Genomic DNA, 16,853 nt, shown 5'->3' with positions numbered 1-16,853 from the left:
CGATGCCTTTAACATTTCTGTGCAGGATCAAGTTCTCCTGACACTCATGAAACTAAAAACCAACCGGGCGATTAGTGATCTCGGCGATCTGTTTTATGTACCACAGATCACGGCCGAGGAGATAATCTTGTACTGGATTGACAAACTGGAGGTAGTTTTGCGACCCCTGATTCCATGGCTTCCAAAAGAAACCATTCAAGCGACCATGCCTCAAGCATTTAAGAAGAACTTCCCCGATACAACATGTGTTATATACTGCGGTAAAAGCCTTTTAGAAAAAAAACGAAATCTCGATTCAAACGTGGAATCATGCTCACGTTATTATGACTCGAAGTACGTTGCCGCTGTTGCCCCATGTGGACTAATCATGTTCATCTCTGGGGCATATGTAGGGCGAGGCAGAGACAAATACATAACCATGAGCTCAGGATTATTAGACCTGTTAAAACCTGGAGATGAGGTCATGGCAGATCCAGGCTCGGCCGTCGAGGATTTGCTGCTGGAGGAGAAAGGGATTAAGTTGGTAATAGCCACGGCTGAGGAACAGCTGGCGTCCACCAGACAGGTTGAACGAGCAATGAGACATTTCAAAGTGTACAAAATATTATCGCAGGTCATTTCGAATACCATGGCTCCTAAAATTAACAAGATTCTAATCATATGCTGTGCTCTTGTCAATTTAAGGGAGGAGGTTATTTGTAACTCACACTAATGACCTCGCTACCACAGCTGGTAGGAGCCGCTAGATGAGACTAGCTGAGTGAGTCGCTGAACGCCAGCCGCTATTCTGCGTCCAGAGACGCAGTTGGTCTATACCTTTTGTATTATTATCGTGTATCAACCTCGCGTTTAACATTTAAACGTGTGCTGTTGGAAAAATGGACATGAAGCTTGAATCACCTCCGAGATGTGCACATGGACAGAAACGGTGCAAACATCTGGCCTGATCTTAAATGAGACTCGAGACCTGCAAATGGAAAACACGTCCGAGGAGAGGATTCAGCCAGTTGTTTTATTTTTTTCAATCAAACATTGGAGAAGCACATCTGGCAGAGATCTGCACTCTCTGCACCTTTCTAGTTGAGCATGTGAAATTGTGCAGTAAAGACGTCGCAATCTATAATGGTTGAATAACGTATGGAGAACAGTGTTCTTGCACGTTTGTTCTGTCACTTTATAAGACAAAGAAATGCTTGTCACCTTATGTACATTTGTTCATTCTCTCATCTTTTTTGTGGAAAATATGTAAACACATTGAATATTGTCAGTCATGTCATTGGGTTTTGAAATATGTTGGTATGTGAGTGTTTTTTTACTTCATTTACAGTAAAAACTTTACTGTAGCAAACATGTTTCCTGTCTCTTAATTCTTAAAATGTCATGTTTTTGCATAACATTGAAAGAGTTTATCTACAGAGCAAAGATATCAGAGACACTTATGATCAAGACCCAGTGCTTGGATGTGCACTAAACCCTGTCCATTTGCTTCATGTGTTTTTCATTTAGCATAAAATGTCCCTGCAGCATATTAATCTGCAAGACGAACTAGCATGCACGAGAATTTAAGAACCTCTCAAGCGCTTTTCGTGCTCACAAATGCCTCATCACACTGTACTGTAAAGTACAGTAAACACAAATCCCCAACAAAAAGAACATGAATAATAAAAAAACGACAATTTGGCATTAAATTAATTTTAATTGCAGCACGTAAATCCTAGTAAAGAAACAAAAACAAACAACAAAAAACCTCACAACTCGTCTGAGAAAAGGTCACAAAAGTCTCAATCACGTGTAAAATAGAATAGAAAAAACAATCCAACGTGAAAAAAAGAAAGTAATTAAGAAAGGCAAACATTTGGGAAGATTTAAAGTGTGTATAAAGAAGCTGGAATATCTAATATATTATATCCACTCCAGTCCCGCTGGTGGCGGTAATGCGCCTTTAAGTTGGTTTTGGACTCCGAAGAAGAACGTGACCGGAAGTGACGTCTGCCAGTTAAATGGCAGCTTACGCGTGTGCCACGCTTGCCTTGTAAACGGGCTGTTTTTTCGTCCCTTTTCTTGTCAACGTCGCTCTCGTAAACATGTCGGGGCGACACAACAACAAGCTGCCAAACAATCTGCCGCAGCTGCAGAATCTCATAAAGAGGGACCCGCAGTCGTACGCGGAGGAGGTAAGTGTTGTTAGCCAAGAGTGCTAAAGTTGTTAGCAAGCAGGCTCGCTGTTGGTGTGGAATCACGAGTGTCTGTTGTTGTTGTTGTGCCTCGAAACAGTTTATGCAGCAGTACCGACACTACCAGTCAAATGTGCAGATCTTCAGGCTTCAGCCCGACAAGCCGAACAAGGATCTGGCGGAACTGGTCATGTTTCTCTCTCAGGTACCAGGAGTTTACGCTATGAGGGGTATAGACGCATGAAGCACTGCAGTAAATGTACTCGGATACATTCAGAAATGTAATTATTGTGTAGTTAAGTGTCCTTCTTGTCCCTAAGGTTGCTCACTGCTACCTGCAGCACCTGTCCAGCTTCCCCCAAGAGCTGTCAGAGCTGCTAATGAGTCACCACACGATGATCGAGCCCGACCTGAGAATGGTGAGGAACGCATTAAGTCATTTTCTGGTTCATATTTGTTGAAATCTCTCTCTCAGGTTTTTTTTTTTAAATGTCTCTTGTTTGTTTGTCTCTGTCAGACTTTCTGCAAAGCGCTGATTCTTCTGCGGAATAAAGATCTGATCGACCCCACGGGCCTCCTGGCGCTCTTCTTTGAGCTGCTGCGATGTCACGACAAACTTCTCAGAAAGGTTGGATTTTTTTCCTGTTGAATAGACATTAGGGCTGTTCGATTTTGCCCAAAAATAAAATCCTAAATTTCTTCTCTCAAAATCCGATTTTCGATTACGATCATTTTGTGAAATGACAAAAGGCGAAGAAATTATTTCAAATATGCTGTTTTTTATTGAACATTTTGCAAATAATTTCCCCATTGGGATTTTAGTGCAAACCTTGCTATTATTAAACAAAAAAAATCCTTCAAGGGATTAATATAAAGAACAAATAATGAACTTTTGCCATCTGGCTTTGCTCCATGTTATCTTCTTGTAGACCTCTTGTCAACAAAAAATCTTTTGGGATTAAGAGGAAAAACCTCACTTTCACATGTATCTTAATGTGTGTCCATTAAACAAAAATGAATGAATAAAGTGCAGAACTTTAACTTTTTGAAAAATCGATTTGACGATTTTCACGTCCTAACTACATAATCGCGATTACGATTTAAAATCGATTAATCAAACAGGCCTAATAGACATCTCCTATCTACCCTAATCTGTTGGACTGACACAAACACCTTGGACTTATAAGAACCTATTGATAAATTACTCTCCTATAATTACAAAATAGCAGCAGTAGAAGTTTAGAGTAGTGGCTGAATTTGTGGACGATTTGGCTGTTAAACCCCAATTGTAGTCCATAACTCTGACAAAGTTATTTGGTGTTGTATGTGATTCTTTAATTGTTGACATTTGCTTCTCCCTCCACAGACTCTGTACACACACATCGTGGTAGACATCAAAAACATCAATGCCAAGCACAAGAACAACAAGGTTAACACGGTACGTGCACGTGCTCACACACACGTTACATGCTACGCGTTTGATTGTGTGATTTCCAAAACGGTCACCGCTCAACGCCTGCTTGGTTGCGTTTCAGACGTTACAGAACTTCATGTACACCATGCTCCGAGACAGCAATCCCATCGCGGCGAAGATCTCTTTAGACGTCATGGTGGAGCTGTACAAGAGGAACATATGGTGGGTTTCATTTCCCCACCGGACTCATTATACATCCTTATTATTTTTCACTTTTTATACCTGGTTGTCTATTTTTTGTTTTGTGTCACAGGAATGATCCCAAAACGGTTAATGTGGTTACAACGGCATGCTTCTCCAAGGTGACGAAGGTATGTTTCCCCACATTGAAAGCAACGCATAGCTTGATATATTGATTAAATGGCTGCGCTGTAGAGACTCGCCTGCCTCTCTTCCTGTTTAGATCGTCGTTGCCAGTCTTAAATTCTTTCTGGGCAAAGATGAGGACGAAAAGAATGACAGCGATTCAGACTCGGAGGCAAGTACCAAAAATATTTAAAGTAATTAGAGAACAGTTGTTTCTCATTATAGAAGGAGTTTGTTGAATGCATATGTGAGATATAGTCGTGCGTCTCGTCTTTCAGGCGGAGGGACCATCAGTTCGAGACCTGAAGGTGAGATACTCCACTGGCAAGAAAACCTCCAAAAGCAAGAAGAAGCTGGAAAAGGCCATGAAAGTCCTCAAGGTACCACTACTTGTTACTACTACGTCATGAGACACATCATTGTGTTTTGGATCTGAATTCAGTTCACTGCTTTTAACTCTTGTCTGCAGAAACACAAGAAAAAGAGGAAGCCGGAAGTGTTCAATTTCTCTGCTATCCACCTAATTCATGATCCTCAAGGTTAGACTCGCCTGGCGTCGCCACGACAACTGCACATGTGTTTAGAGTCATTTACAGAACTGTGAGCTCAAATGTCTCCTTTTTGTTCAGATTTCTCCGAGAAACTCCTGAAGCAGTTGGAAGCGTCTAAAGAGCGCTTCGAGGTGAAGATCATGATGATGGAGTTCATATCCAGACTGGTTGGAATCCACGAGGTAAGTTTGCTCCTGGGTGACTTTGAAATATATTAATTATGAAAACCATGTGTTTAAGTCCTGCTCGATGTGAAAAGTGTCCTCAAATAAGACTCTTGTTCTTTTCCAGCTCTTCCTCTTCAATTTCTACCCCTTCGTCCAGAGGTTTCTGCAGCCCCATCAGAGAGGTAACCATAACTCCCAGTAAGTAAATGAAAGTGTTTTGACCCGAGATGTTTTAAACGAGCCGCTGCCGTTCTAGATGTGACGAAGATTCTCCTGTGTGCTGCCCAGGCTGCCCATCACCTCGTCCCACCAGAGGTACGTTCCGATCCGTCTGTTCTGTCCACGCTGGAGTCGACGCAACCATTCGCTTACTCTCACTTATCCTCGCTCCCGCAGGTCATCGAACCCGTAATCATGACCATCGCCAACAACTTTGTGACGGACAGAAACTCTGGCGAGGTTATGACTGTGGGGTGAGTGGCAGAAATACAAATCTGCATCTTTGTAGCAACCATACCAGGGATTGTTTGATCGTGTTACGTTAAACTCGACCCCCCCCCCCTTTTTTGTGCTCAAGTCTCAATGCCATCAAGGAAGTGACCGCTCGCTGTCCACTCGCCATCAACGAGGACTTGCTGCGGGACCTGGCTCAATACAAGAACCACAAAGACAAGAGTGAGTCTGTTTGTTTTTTTCATGCCACACAAAGTAAAGGTGTGTATGTGCACGTGTGTTGTTCACCCACAAAACGGTTTTGTTTGCGTTCAGATGTGATGATGTCTGCCAGAGGAATCATCCAGCTGTTCAGGAGCCTCGATCCACATATGCTGCACAAGAGGGACCGGGTGAGTCAGCCGTGACCTCTGTGTCACTTTTACTTACAAACACAAACAATATTGCCAGCTGCTACACTACTCCATCTGTTAAAATGTAAATAATTAAACTCTGCCACTGATCCAGGGGAGACCCACCGAGGCGTCAACAGAGGCTAAGATCAAAGACTACGGAGAGCTTGAGGCTAAAGATTACATCCCTGGAGCTGAAGTCCTGGAGGTAGAGGAGGGGACCAAAGAGGGAGAGGAAGACGGAGGTGAGCAGCTATTTTTTATTATTGGATCTATAGGTTTACAGCAACAGAATCCAGGTTCATACAGCACTCTGTGTGTGGATAGAGATGACCAATGTCTGGTGCTATTTATCAACAGATGGCTGGGAGAGCGCCAGCATCAGTGATGATGGTGAGGATGGGGAGTGGGTGGACGTTCACCACTCGTCTGATGAAGACACAACAGAAGTGGTGAGATTAAGGCTTTTTTTTTTCTTCTCCAAATGTCAATGTGTTTGGTATCTTTTTGGTTAATTACAAAGAGTTCTGGGTGTTTGTGTCAGAAGGAGAAGCTTGACAGTATGCCGATGGAGGAGAGAAAAGCCAAGGCGGCGGCGGTGAGCAGCAGCAGGCTTCTGACTCAAGATGACTTTAAGAAGATCCGTCTGGTCCAGCTGGCCAAGGAGGTCAACGGGGCACCGGGGAAGGGCCAGAAGAGGAAAAATGTGGACCTGGACGATGAGGAGGAAGACAACAGGTCAGGACAAAAAAAACAAAAAGCTTAACGCATCATCATAATGAAGGTTGATAAGACACTGAGGTTTTTTTATTTGTTTTATCTCAAATCCTTCAGAGGGGAGGTGCTGACGTTGAGGAATATCGAGAAACTGCACAAGAAACCGAAGGATGACAAGGAAACGCGTCTGGCGACAGCAATGGTGAAACCTTCATCATTAACACCAACAAGACCAGCAAATATTCACACTTGAGAAGCTGGAACCAGATAATTTCTTTTGAACCAAGTTCTCAATAAATCAACCGCTTAGTCTCTAATGATGCGTTTGATTTTTTCCAGGCGGGACGGACTGACCGGAAGGACTTCGTCAGGAAGCATACCAAGCTGAACCCGCACGCCAGCACCAGCAACAAGGAGAAGAGGAAGACGAAGAACTTCATGATGATGAGACACAGTCAGAATGTCCGATCCAAAGGCAAACGCTCCTTCAGAGAGAAACAGGTCAGAAACGGCTACATACATTTGACCGTGTATATGTAGATTTAATACGTTGTTTTTTTTAACTGGTAATATTTTGATTTCCTTATCCAGATCGCTCTACGGGATGCACTGGTGAGAAGGAAGAAGCAGTACAAGTAGGACAACGGCATGTATTGTTGTATTCGCTCGGTGCCGGCCGTCTGATGGAACATCACAGACGATGTCGGATAATATCACACGTCCTTCAAGTAGCCTTTCAAACATGGTCGGCTTATTAATGTAATTATTTCAGCAACTGAACTGCATACATTTACTGTTCTGAAATAAAAAAACATTTTTTGATAATTTTCATCATTTTTGTGTGAGGGTTTCTGTATGGGTATATATATGTTATATATGTTTTTTTTTAGGGGGGGGTATGTTCATGCTGCAGCTTTTACTCCCATTGGCCTCTTGTTTAACTTGCAAGAAAAGTACTACATGTGTCTACATTCACCCCCGTTCACTGAGCAGGCATGTCTCTTTTTGTGTCTTTGGACCCCCAAATAGTTTTCTTTTGGACAGTAATGTCCTCGTATTGATGACCAATATGTCTGCTCGGTGAAATATGCAGATGCTGCACTGATGAACAGTAAATACAACTCAAATCAGGAGGTGAAGGTGTTTGTTAATGTATAATTTTAAACCAGACTCGACTTGTCAATATAGTTTTATGGCAATTATAATATTTTGCACATTACTCTTTGGTTTACTGCATTATTTTGAGCATGTCTGTTATTTACTGGAAGACCAAATTGAGATGACTCGAAGTAAAGTGACACTATTTATGTGTTTATAGTTCCCCTCTGGTCATTACTGTATAATATAATATAGTATTGTCTAAATGTTCTGTCCTTCTGTTTCATGCTTCACGTAACAATCTTAAAACAGGCTGCTTTTAACCTGCATTGGCAGCTTTTTAAAAAAGAACGAGGATTTAATGTTCCTTCAGCTCTTCACGCCTAAAAACTACATTACCCATGAAGCACCTGAAATCACAACAAACGTGCCCACTGCCCAATGCCAAACATTCCGCTCAATGAAGCCGGCATCTTAATTCTTCCTACGACATGAGGTATCTACACTGAATATTAGATTTTTTTTTCCACTTAACGTAACGATCATCCAGCATCGTATGTGCACTTGTAGCTCATTTGTTTTGCGTGTTTTCGCTAATCCTTCCTCATCCTTTACCCTGCCGGCTAACATTAGCTCGCGCACGGATGCTACTACGCTCGCTAGCTGCTCATTAGCAAACAAGCTAGTGGACGTTAATCTCGCCAAATTTGTGAGTCTAGATGCTTCTATCGCGTTCTTTTAGCGTCGCGTCGCTACAGTTCGGCCGGTTTCAGAGAGAGAGAGACGCCACTACACGGATCCTAAAGTTGGATGACATCTGAAGATGCTAGCTGTCGTTTAAACACCCAACGGCTAACCGCTAACCTGTGCGTTTTGCAACGTTATTTGCTTGTATGTTAACGGTTACATCCGGGAACAACTCTCATCCTGATATTCTCGAAGTCGTCAAAAAGCATATCTGTTACATGTGAGTCACCTTTTATTGTGGATTTTGGAGAAAGGAGAGAGAGAAGAAAAGAAGAAAGTAGCCTGCCCACGTTCATACTTCAGTAAATGACATGCTTGGGGCAATAAGGGGCAGTTTGGATGGGACTAAAGATCACACCACAAAGCAGTATTTACAAAACAATTCAGTGTGCGGGTTATGTGACCTGAAGGCATTTATAGTGCAAAGATCAGATGGTAAAACAAAACAAAACAAAAAAGTGCATGTGTGACATTTAATCAGACTGCATAGCAAATAACCCTCTTTCACAAGCTGCCTCACCCTCAGTCTCTTTGGGTAATAAAGTAATTCAGTGTCTGCAGGAAGCAAGCTCATTAGTTGGGTAATTACTGTCACTATACTCCGTTCAAAGGCCAAACAAAGCAGCATTCATTGCCTTTTTTTTTGTACCCAATGTTGTGCATTGGTTGCATTTTGTACACAAATGGTAGATGCATAGAAAACAATGTATTAATTTAATGAGAGGTTTGCTTTTGGCGCGCACACACACACACACACACACACACACACACACACACACACAGTTTCTACTCCAGTACAGTTGAGTTGTGCAAATCTGTCAGTCGTTAAATTATTGACTATCTGGCTCCTCCATAAATAATACAACGTGACGATGTTATCATCTTGAGGCCATAAAAGTGGTCCTGAATCCGGGAGTTGAATCAAGTGGACGTTACAGAGTCATGTGGTTTTAAAAGATGGTGAAGCCTGGTACAGCAGTAGTGGAGATCCCTTGATCACTAGTGCATATGATTGGGCTTGATGCTTCTGCTCTTGTAGCTGAGGGGACTAGTGATGAGGGGGGACACACTGAGTCTATTCAGTCTCAGCTTAAAAGAAGGGACAGTGTATCATCGGTAAGGTGTGGGTGGAGCTTTGGCCTCTGGCTGTCTGCTCTCAGATTCTCTTTGACATATCAACCGTGGGGATTTTCTCATCACGTTCAGCGATAGGAAGGTAGGCCGCTTCCAGTGGGTTTTGATTGCACGGTATTCTCTCCGTGGTTTGTCACGTTGGCTTGTAGGAATCTGCTTGCCCTGTTTTTTTGTTTGTTTCACATTTGGCTCCAGTCTCTGCTGAATGAATAAAGGTGAGGTGACACTGAAAAGGGGGGGAAAGAGGGGAGGAATACTGACCAAACTTGCTCAGCTGGCAGGCAACGTCCCCTCCACCGATTTCCCTTTTTGTTTCCTCCATTGAAGCCTGTGGAATGTTATTTGCATGGCGTTATTTTCACACGATGCAGTTGATGGCAGTGGGAATGTGGCCTACTTATCGCCAGTGATTATCATTAATTATATTCTCGCGATTCCAGTGTTGAATTTTGATAAAGCAGTTTTGTGTCTGTCAATTTGTGTTGCAGGTGTTGTTACCTGTAGCCAGCTATGGCACCAGGGGATGTGGTGCCAGACCATGCTAAACAGCCTAAGCCCAAGGAGAAGCGGCCTGGAAACAGGGCATCCAAAGCCGACTACGAGCCCGACGGGTCCTTTGTCTTCGAGGCTCATGAGGCTTGGAAGGACTTCCATAACTCCCTCAGGCATTTCTATGAAGTGGGGGAGCTCTGTGATGTCACGCTGAAGGTAGGTCACTCTATCTAGTATCTCGTAATAGAGAGCTTTGTTTGTCCTTATTTTCTTTATTCATGTTTCCATAAAGTCAGGTTAAAAGGTTGTGATCTCACGAAGAATATTTTATAGATGTGACACTTATTTCCCAAACGTTTGAGCTGAGTGTGGTTGTTTGATTTAATCCCTAAATAGCTGCTGAAATCAGTGTTTTGGCTGAGCAGCCATGTTGTGGAACTTGATAAGCAGGAGCCTAATAATGCTTGTTTAAACATGTAGTTTATGTTTGTGTCTTTTTTTTTTTTTTGTAGGTTGGCAGCAGGTTGATACCATGTCACAAGCTAGTGCTAGCGTGTGTTATCCCTTACTTCAGGTATGTTCAATTCTTGGCCTGTAACCGCAGTTTTCAGCACAGCCTGATGGGAGTTTGTTTTTTATTTCTCGAGGACATTGATCTTCATAATGATTTAAGAAGAGTTTGTGATTCAGGAGAAAGATTGTTGATGCATGTTATTTGAAAATAGTATTTAAAAAAACACCATTGGGTTTTTTATGAACCTTAAAAAACCCAAATGTCTTCTAAATGTCTTCCCTCAGGGCCATGTTCCTGTCCGAGATGTCTGAGGCTAAACAGGAACTGATAGAAATCAAAGACTTCGATGGTGACGCCATTCAGGACTTGGTGCATTTCGCCTACTCCTCCAAACTCACGTTAACTGTGGACAATGTTCAACCCCTGCTCTATGCTGCCTGCATCCTTCAGGTACAGACATGCAAAATGTATAAATGTAAATATATATTCAGCAATTCAAGATGGGAGGACAATTTGTATGGATGTTACATAATGGATCATTTGTAAATATGTATTTTCACGTCATGGCTTTTGAACCTACTAGGTGGAGTTGGTAGCCAGAGCCTGCTGTGAGTACATGAAGGCCCACTTTCACCCCACCAACTGCCTGGCCGTGCGGACCTTCGCCGAGAGCCACAACCGCGTGGACCTGATGGACATGGCCGACCGCTACGCCTGCGAACACTTCACCGAGGTGACGGAGTGCGAGGACTTCACGTGCGTGTCTCCCCAGCACTTGCGCACGTTGTTGTCCTCCAGCGAGCTCAACATCCACTCAGAGACGCAGGTGTACAACGCGGCGGTGAAATGGCTGAAGGCGAACCCACAGCACCACGAGGCCTGGCTGGACCAGATCATGTCTCAGGTGAGAGAATGCTTTGTGAAATCAGTGTTACATTTCACAGCTTTATGCAATCATGTGTAATGCTCATGCTGGTCTCTGTCCTACAGGTGCGCCTCCCTCTGCTCCCCGTGGAGTTCCTGACTGGAACCGTGGCTAAGGAGGAGATGATTAAAGGTAACCTGAGTTGTCGCGACCTCATGGACGAGGCCAGAAACTACCACCTGCACCTCAGCAACAAGGTGGTTCTGGACTTTGAGTACTCACTGCGTACAATACCCCGGAAACACACTGCAGGTAATACTTGTCTGGTGGTGTTTAGCTCCCAACATGTGACTACTGGTTTTTATGGCACGTAGTAACACGCAGCACATTTTGTTATCATCCTAAAAAAATAAATAAATACCCAGCATGAAACCTTCTTGTTTATGTTGGAACAGCCACACATTTAGTCTCCTCATCACATAAGTTTGTCATATTTGTTTTGCATATATCTTTTTCATCTTTTTTTGAAAATGTGTTTTGTTCCGTGGGCGTAGATTATGTCGTGTGTTCCTTCATCGTGCCATCATTTAGTTATTTTCCGGCCGTTTCCTCAGGCGTGTTGTTCTGCGTGGGAGGCCGGGGGGGTTCCGGTGACCCGTTTCGCAGCATCGAGTGTTACTCCATCACGAAGAACAGCTGGTTCTTTGGTCCTGAAATGAACAGCAGACGGCGTCACGTGGGTGTAATATCCGTCGGAGGTAAGAGGGGAATTTATTTATACATACATATATATATAAATTAAAACTTTAGTTGAACCATGAAAGAGGGAAACACCTTCACATCTCCCATGTTGGTTGGACCTAGCGCCCTCTAGGGGTCTATCTGGTGCATTTTGAGTGCAAAAGAGCATGATTACTATTTTGATGGTCAAGTTAAAGCTCTGTGTTTCTTCCATTTATTTCATTTTATGTGAATTGAATTCTCTTTTGCTCCGGGCACATAATCAATCCGAGACTCATCTTCATGTGTATTTGATGTTGGCTTGCTTCAGGCAAGGTTTACGCTGTCGGGGGCCACGATGGTAACGAGCACTTGGGCAACATGGAGATGTTTGACCCCCTCACCAACAAGTGGATGATGAAAGCCTCCATGAACACCAAGAGGTACACAGACGCCACAATGTACTGAATTTGAGTGGGACTTTGAGAGAGTACCGTCTGAATTTCTGTTTCTTAGTTTATCTTAAATTACTGTATAACTTTTATTTGACATATTCCGTTTGTTCTCTTTCGCCAAGACAAGCAAGCATTTAGTTGTTTCCTGTTAAATGTCCAAGTATATGTTTACAGCACTTATTTAAGGAGCATTGTGTATGTTTTCCAGGAGGGGTATCGCCCTGGCAGCCCTCGGTGGTCCCATCTATGCTATTGGAGGTCTGGATGACAACTCCTGCTTCAACGACGTGGAGCGCTACGACATCGAGGGTGACTGCTGGAGTGCCGTGGCGCCGATGAACACTCCCAGAGGAGGAGTGGGCTCCGTGGCGTTGGGGGTAAGGCCTCAAAGGAAACGCAATCCACTTTATATGTGACATCTGCTCTGGACTTCACTGCTTTCTACCCTTTTTTTGGCAGAGTTTCGTGTACGCGGTGGGAGGCAACGATGGCGTGGCGTCGCTGTCCAGCGTGGAGCGCTTTAACCCGCACCTCAACAAGTGGGCAGAAATCAGTGAGATGGGCCAGCGGCGGGCTGGAAACGGAGTCAGCAAACTCAACGGCTGCCTCTATGTAGTGGGTGAGAGGGAAAACATGTATTCATCCCAAACACCCGCAATATAGAAGATATTAGTATCTACGTGGCCACGTGCCTCCGACATAAACACCCTAGAATTTTATACACAAGTGCATGAATGAGGAAAGACAAAAGTTCATGTTTTGTGCAGAGATCTGGTAACTGATTCACAGAGTGAGGTTTTTATTGCTCACTTGAATCTGAAGAGTCATTCGAGGTTCTTTAAAATGTGGCCTTTCGCCTGGTCAGTAGCCGAGGATCCAGGAAATAGTGTTTTTTTTATTACCTGTGTGAAGCAATATGATTTTTTTTTTTTAATTCAAATTTGAAATAAAATCCTCGTGATCGTCTTTCCTAAAGGTGGTTTCGATGACAATTCGCCCCTGAGTTCGGTGGAGCGCTTTGACCCACGAACGCACCGCTGGGAGTACGTGTCCGAGCTGACCACCCCGCGCGGGGGGGTCGGGGTGGCCACCGTCATGGGAAGAGTGTTCGCAGTCGGGGGTCACAACGGGAACATCTACCTGAACACGGTGGAGGCTTTTGAGCCTCGAATGAACAGGTGAGGAGGCGATGTGTTCCTGAGGTGCACATCAGGCATTTCTTACGTAAATATCCTAGACAGGAGTCCACATTTAAAGTAGTGCTGTAATTGAAACAGTATTCATTTTGCAGCTTTAAAAATGTCATGCTTTAATCATCTTTCCTGCTGTTCAGGTGGGAGCTGGTGGGTTCGGTGTCACACTGCCGCGCCGGAGCCGGAGTGGCCGTCTGCTCGTCTCACGTCAGCCAGATCCGGGACGTCGGCCAGGGCTCCAGCAACGTGGCCAACTGCATGTGACCGCCGCTCCGCTCGTCTCCAGGTGACCGACGGGCCGGGTCGCCACCAATATCTCATCACGAAGCACACGAAGCACCAAGTGACGAAGCGATCCCGCCGGCCGTCTGAACACGCGGCCGTTTCTCAGCTGATGGCTCAGTTTGCACACAGCGATCGGTAATATTAGGGAGCTTCTACTGACAAATCTCAAGTCTTCACTGACAAAACGACACAATCAAGACATGTTTTCATGACTCCAGCTGGTGTTTTTTCTTCTTTTTGCAATCAGTAATGTAGTATTTTGTACTGTGTTTTTTATTTTTATTTTATTCTTTTTTTTTTAAGGGAACATTAGTATTTAATACTAACGTCTGGAGAATAAGAGGTGATTTTGGATTCGACACTGCTGGGTTAGCTGCACATTATAGACGTGGACTGTCAGGCCAGTATGAACTCATACTGGTTTACTGGTTGGCTCTGCAGTTATTTTCACTTCCTTTGCAGTAAAGCCTGTGCAGTTGAAACATTTTAACATCAGAATCCGAAATGCAAAGTTAAGATGTCTAAAGGATTTCCAAGATTAAAGCCAGTTTGAGTGAAAGCATCCGTTGGAGCAGTTACGACTCCTTAAAAGGTGCATTTCAGAATTATTCTATCAGCAGCTCCGGCTGCGGCAAGCTGGATCATATTGCAGCGGTCGGAGTCTGTGATGTGTGTTCGAACAATCATTTAAAGCTGAATGGGACAAAATCGGTGACGGGTCCGATGGAATTTAACAGCAGAACATAAAAAAGAAAAAGAACGTTCTGGGAAGCTGGAGATGCAAACGTGGTTCAACACCTCCTGAGGGGGCGAGGACTAATCAGAGCAATACGCTGCACCTCCACTTCTTTTTTTCAGTTTTATTGTATGGAGATCTGTTCAACCTGACAGAGACAGATAATTAAAAGTCAAGATTTGTGTTTGACGATAGCTGGACTGTCAGAAATCCTAATCGGGTGCTTTCAGATGTGTTTGAGATGCAGCTGAGGTTTGTTTTTTCCGCAGATGGTTGAGTTATATTTTAATATATGGACATTTTGTATAATAAAATAGGTGTATCTTTTGGTATTCTCCTTTTACTACACTATCTAATCCATTGCTGTGCACTATTTTTCCTAGAATAGATGTGAAGTCAGAGAATATTTTTGTCCTGAATGGAGAATTTCACGTTATGAGTTTGAAGATGTTTATTTACCACTCCTGCCTATTTCTGCCATATCTATGAAAAATGTAATAATATCTGGCAACTGTTCCCCCTCCCCCTCAGAATATGTTGACAGAGTGATGACTTTAAAACAAATGCTTTATATATATATTGCACAGTTTGTACCGTGTATTAATCATGCATATTATCAAACTGATTAATCATTTTTACAAAACTGAGACACACTCGATCCCAACTTTTTGTTAGCAAATAAGATCAGAAACTTCTTTTGTAAGTCTTTTGTAAACTTGATGTACTTTTGTGTTTTTCTTCCTCCTTCCGACTGCTTCCATCTTGTGCTTTTTATTTACATGGTATTGGTATAAATTGGTACAATAAAGTCATGTTTAAAGTTTATTGGTGGGATTTTGAATTGATTTTTCTTTTCTTTTTTTTTTTTATTCAAAATTTACCTTTCTTGGTACCAACTATAAACTAGGTAATTATCACCTCAGGTCTGAATGAAAGAGTCCGGTTCATGTTTTCCTACCAGTCTGACTCTGCTAGGTGTGTCGTTTTACTCCCAATGCCGACTCGTAAAACGACACTTTTCTGTGGGCATCAGGAGTTTTCTCGATTCCGAGCAACATGATGAGAATTTGATCAAACAGTACTTTATCGTTTTGTAACGTCCTATTAAAGGAGGTTAAAAAGTAACAGTTTGAGGCAGAGCTTTGGCAGTATAAGGTTTATTGATGGTCGACATGTGGTTGTTCTGAACTCTGCCTTCTGGACTTTGTGGTTTCACTGAGTCGGGACGTGTGCACCAATGTAGCCGATGGCGTCTTTCATGGGTTTTAAAGATGGCCGACACCTGTTGAATTATCAAATAAATAGTATGAGCTTGCGTTTTGTATTGTTATGTTCTGTGTGGTGTCGCTTCTCGGCACACATATCACAGAATTATTATTATTTAGTTTGTCTGAGAGAAGGGAAATTAATAAATGGTACCAAACAAAATGTCAGGATTTGCCAAAAAGGCTATTTATTTTCCTTCTGTCATTGTTTTCTAATGAAAAAACACACATCTCCAGCCTTTTAATGTCCAAATACTTTGTTACTGTGCTTAAGTATTTTCAGGCGTCTGTACAACTTTTTTTTTTACTTTTGCTTCCTACGTTTAAAAATAAAATATCTGTACTTTCTAAAAAGACAAACAGCTAGTAGAAATGTCGTTCATAGGAATACTTTATACTTTGAGTACTTTTCAGAGCTTGTACTTTTTCACTTTTACAGTGAGTAAAGAAGTTGAACCAGTACTTTTACCAGCAGATTCAAGTATGTGTACTTCTACCTTTTAAATACCTCTGTTTATAAAGCACATTCAATTCACTCAAACGGGTTTTCCATTAAATTCCATTCAGCAAGTTTTCAACCTTATAAAATATGTCAGTATTTGTTTTTTGTTTTTTTCAGTTTTATGAAATCCTGGTGTTTTGAAACATTTGAATGCTTAATGGTGGCAAACGACTAGAAAATGAGTGAAGAGGTCAAGCGTTTGTCATCTGTGTTTTACTGCTTTCAGTCTTTGGACCCGGCCGGATGCTGAAAAGAGGCCGTCCGACCAGGAGATGCTCAGACGTCTGCTGACGGAGAGCCGGAGCGCTTCGTAAACACAACACGACGCCGGGTTCAGGGGAGTTCGGGAGAAAGAAAAACGTCTTCAAGCTGATAGGATGTGTAGAAACACACCTTGAGAGGTGAAGACAGAAACATGGACAGAACACAGAGAATGCTTCTGCAGCTGCTCAGCTTTGCTGCTCTTCTTTCTTGCGGTAAGTTTGTTTTTTTATTTATTATTCCATGAGTTTAAAGCACAAATCTGAAAGCAATGCAAGGTTTTAGTTTTGAAATAAAATAAATTGATTGTTTTTTTATGAACCAGAATATTGCACGAGGGAAATTTATCATA

At 42.8% G+C, this 16,853-nt stretch overlaps 2 protein-coding genes across 2 annotated transcripts; both read left to right on the top strand.

Moving 5' to 3' along the window:
• The first annotated feature begins 1,990 nt into the window (after window positions 1-1,990).
• On the top strand, window positions 1,991-7,059 carry sdad1 (SDA1 domain containing 1). The gene is made up of 22 exons (XM_084034997.1): window positions 1,991-2,174; window positions 2,275-2,379; window positions 2,495-2,593; window positions 2,692-2,802; window positions 3,541-3,612; window positions 3,710-3,810; window positions 3,902-3,959; window positions 4,052-4,126; window positions 4,233-4,334; window positions 4,424-4,493; window positions 4,584-4,687; window positions 4,797-4,854; window positions 4,929-4,987; window positions 5,069-5,145; window positions 5,250-5,347; window positions 5,441-5,517; window positions 5,633-5,762; window positions 5,878-5,969; window positions 6,062-6,255; window positions 6,352-6,436; window positions 6,574-6,735; window positions 6,826-7,059. Exons 1-22 carry the CDS (start codon window positions 2,085-2,087, stop codon window positions 6,871-6,873), a joined length of 2,067 nt encoding a protein of 688 aa, XP_083891123.1. The 5' UTR covers window positions 1,991-2,084; the 3' UTR covers window positions 6,874-7,059.
• Window positions 7,060-7,729: 670 nt separating this feature from the next.
• Window positions 7,730-15,298, top strand: klhl8 (kelch-like family member 8). The gene is made up of 12 exons (XM_084035345.1): window positions 7,730-7,828; window positions 9,702-9,921; window positions 10,218-10,279; window positions 10,504-10,669; window positions 10,803-11,123; window positions 11,210-11,396; window positions 11,699-11,842; window positions 12,136-12,247; window positions 12,468-12,636; window positions 12,719-12,878; window positions 13,236-13,437; window positions 13,593-15,298. The coding sequence occupies exons 2-12, from the start codon at window positions 9,724-9,726 to the stop codon at window positions 13,714-13,716; spliced, it is 1,845 nt and encodes a 614-aa protein (XP_083891471.1). The 5' UTR covers window positions 7,730-7,828; window positions 9,702-9,723; the 3' UTR covers window positions 13,717-15,298.
• Window positions 15,299-16,853: the final 1,555 nt, after the last annotated feature.

This window comes from Eutrigla gurnardus, assembly GCF_963514095.1.
Source record: "Eutrigla gurnardus genome assembly, chromosome: 19".
Taxonomy (NCBI): Eukaryota; Metazoa; Chordata; class Actinopteri; order Perciformes; family Triglidae; genus Eutrigla; species Eutrigla gurnardus.
Note: the sequence above shows the minus strand (reverse complement) of the source record. Positions and strands in the feature narration are given on the sequence as shown.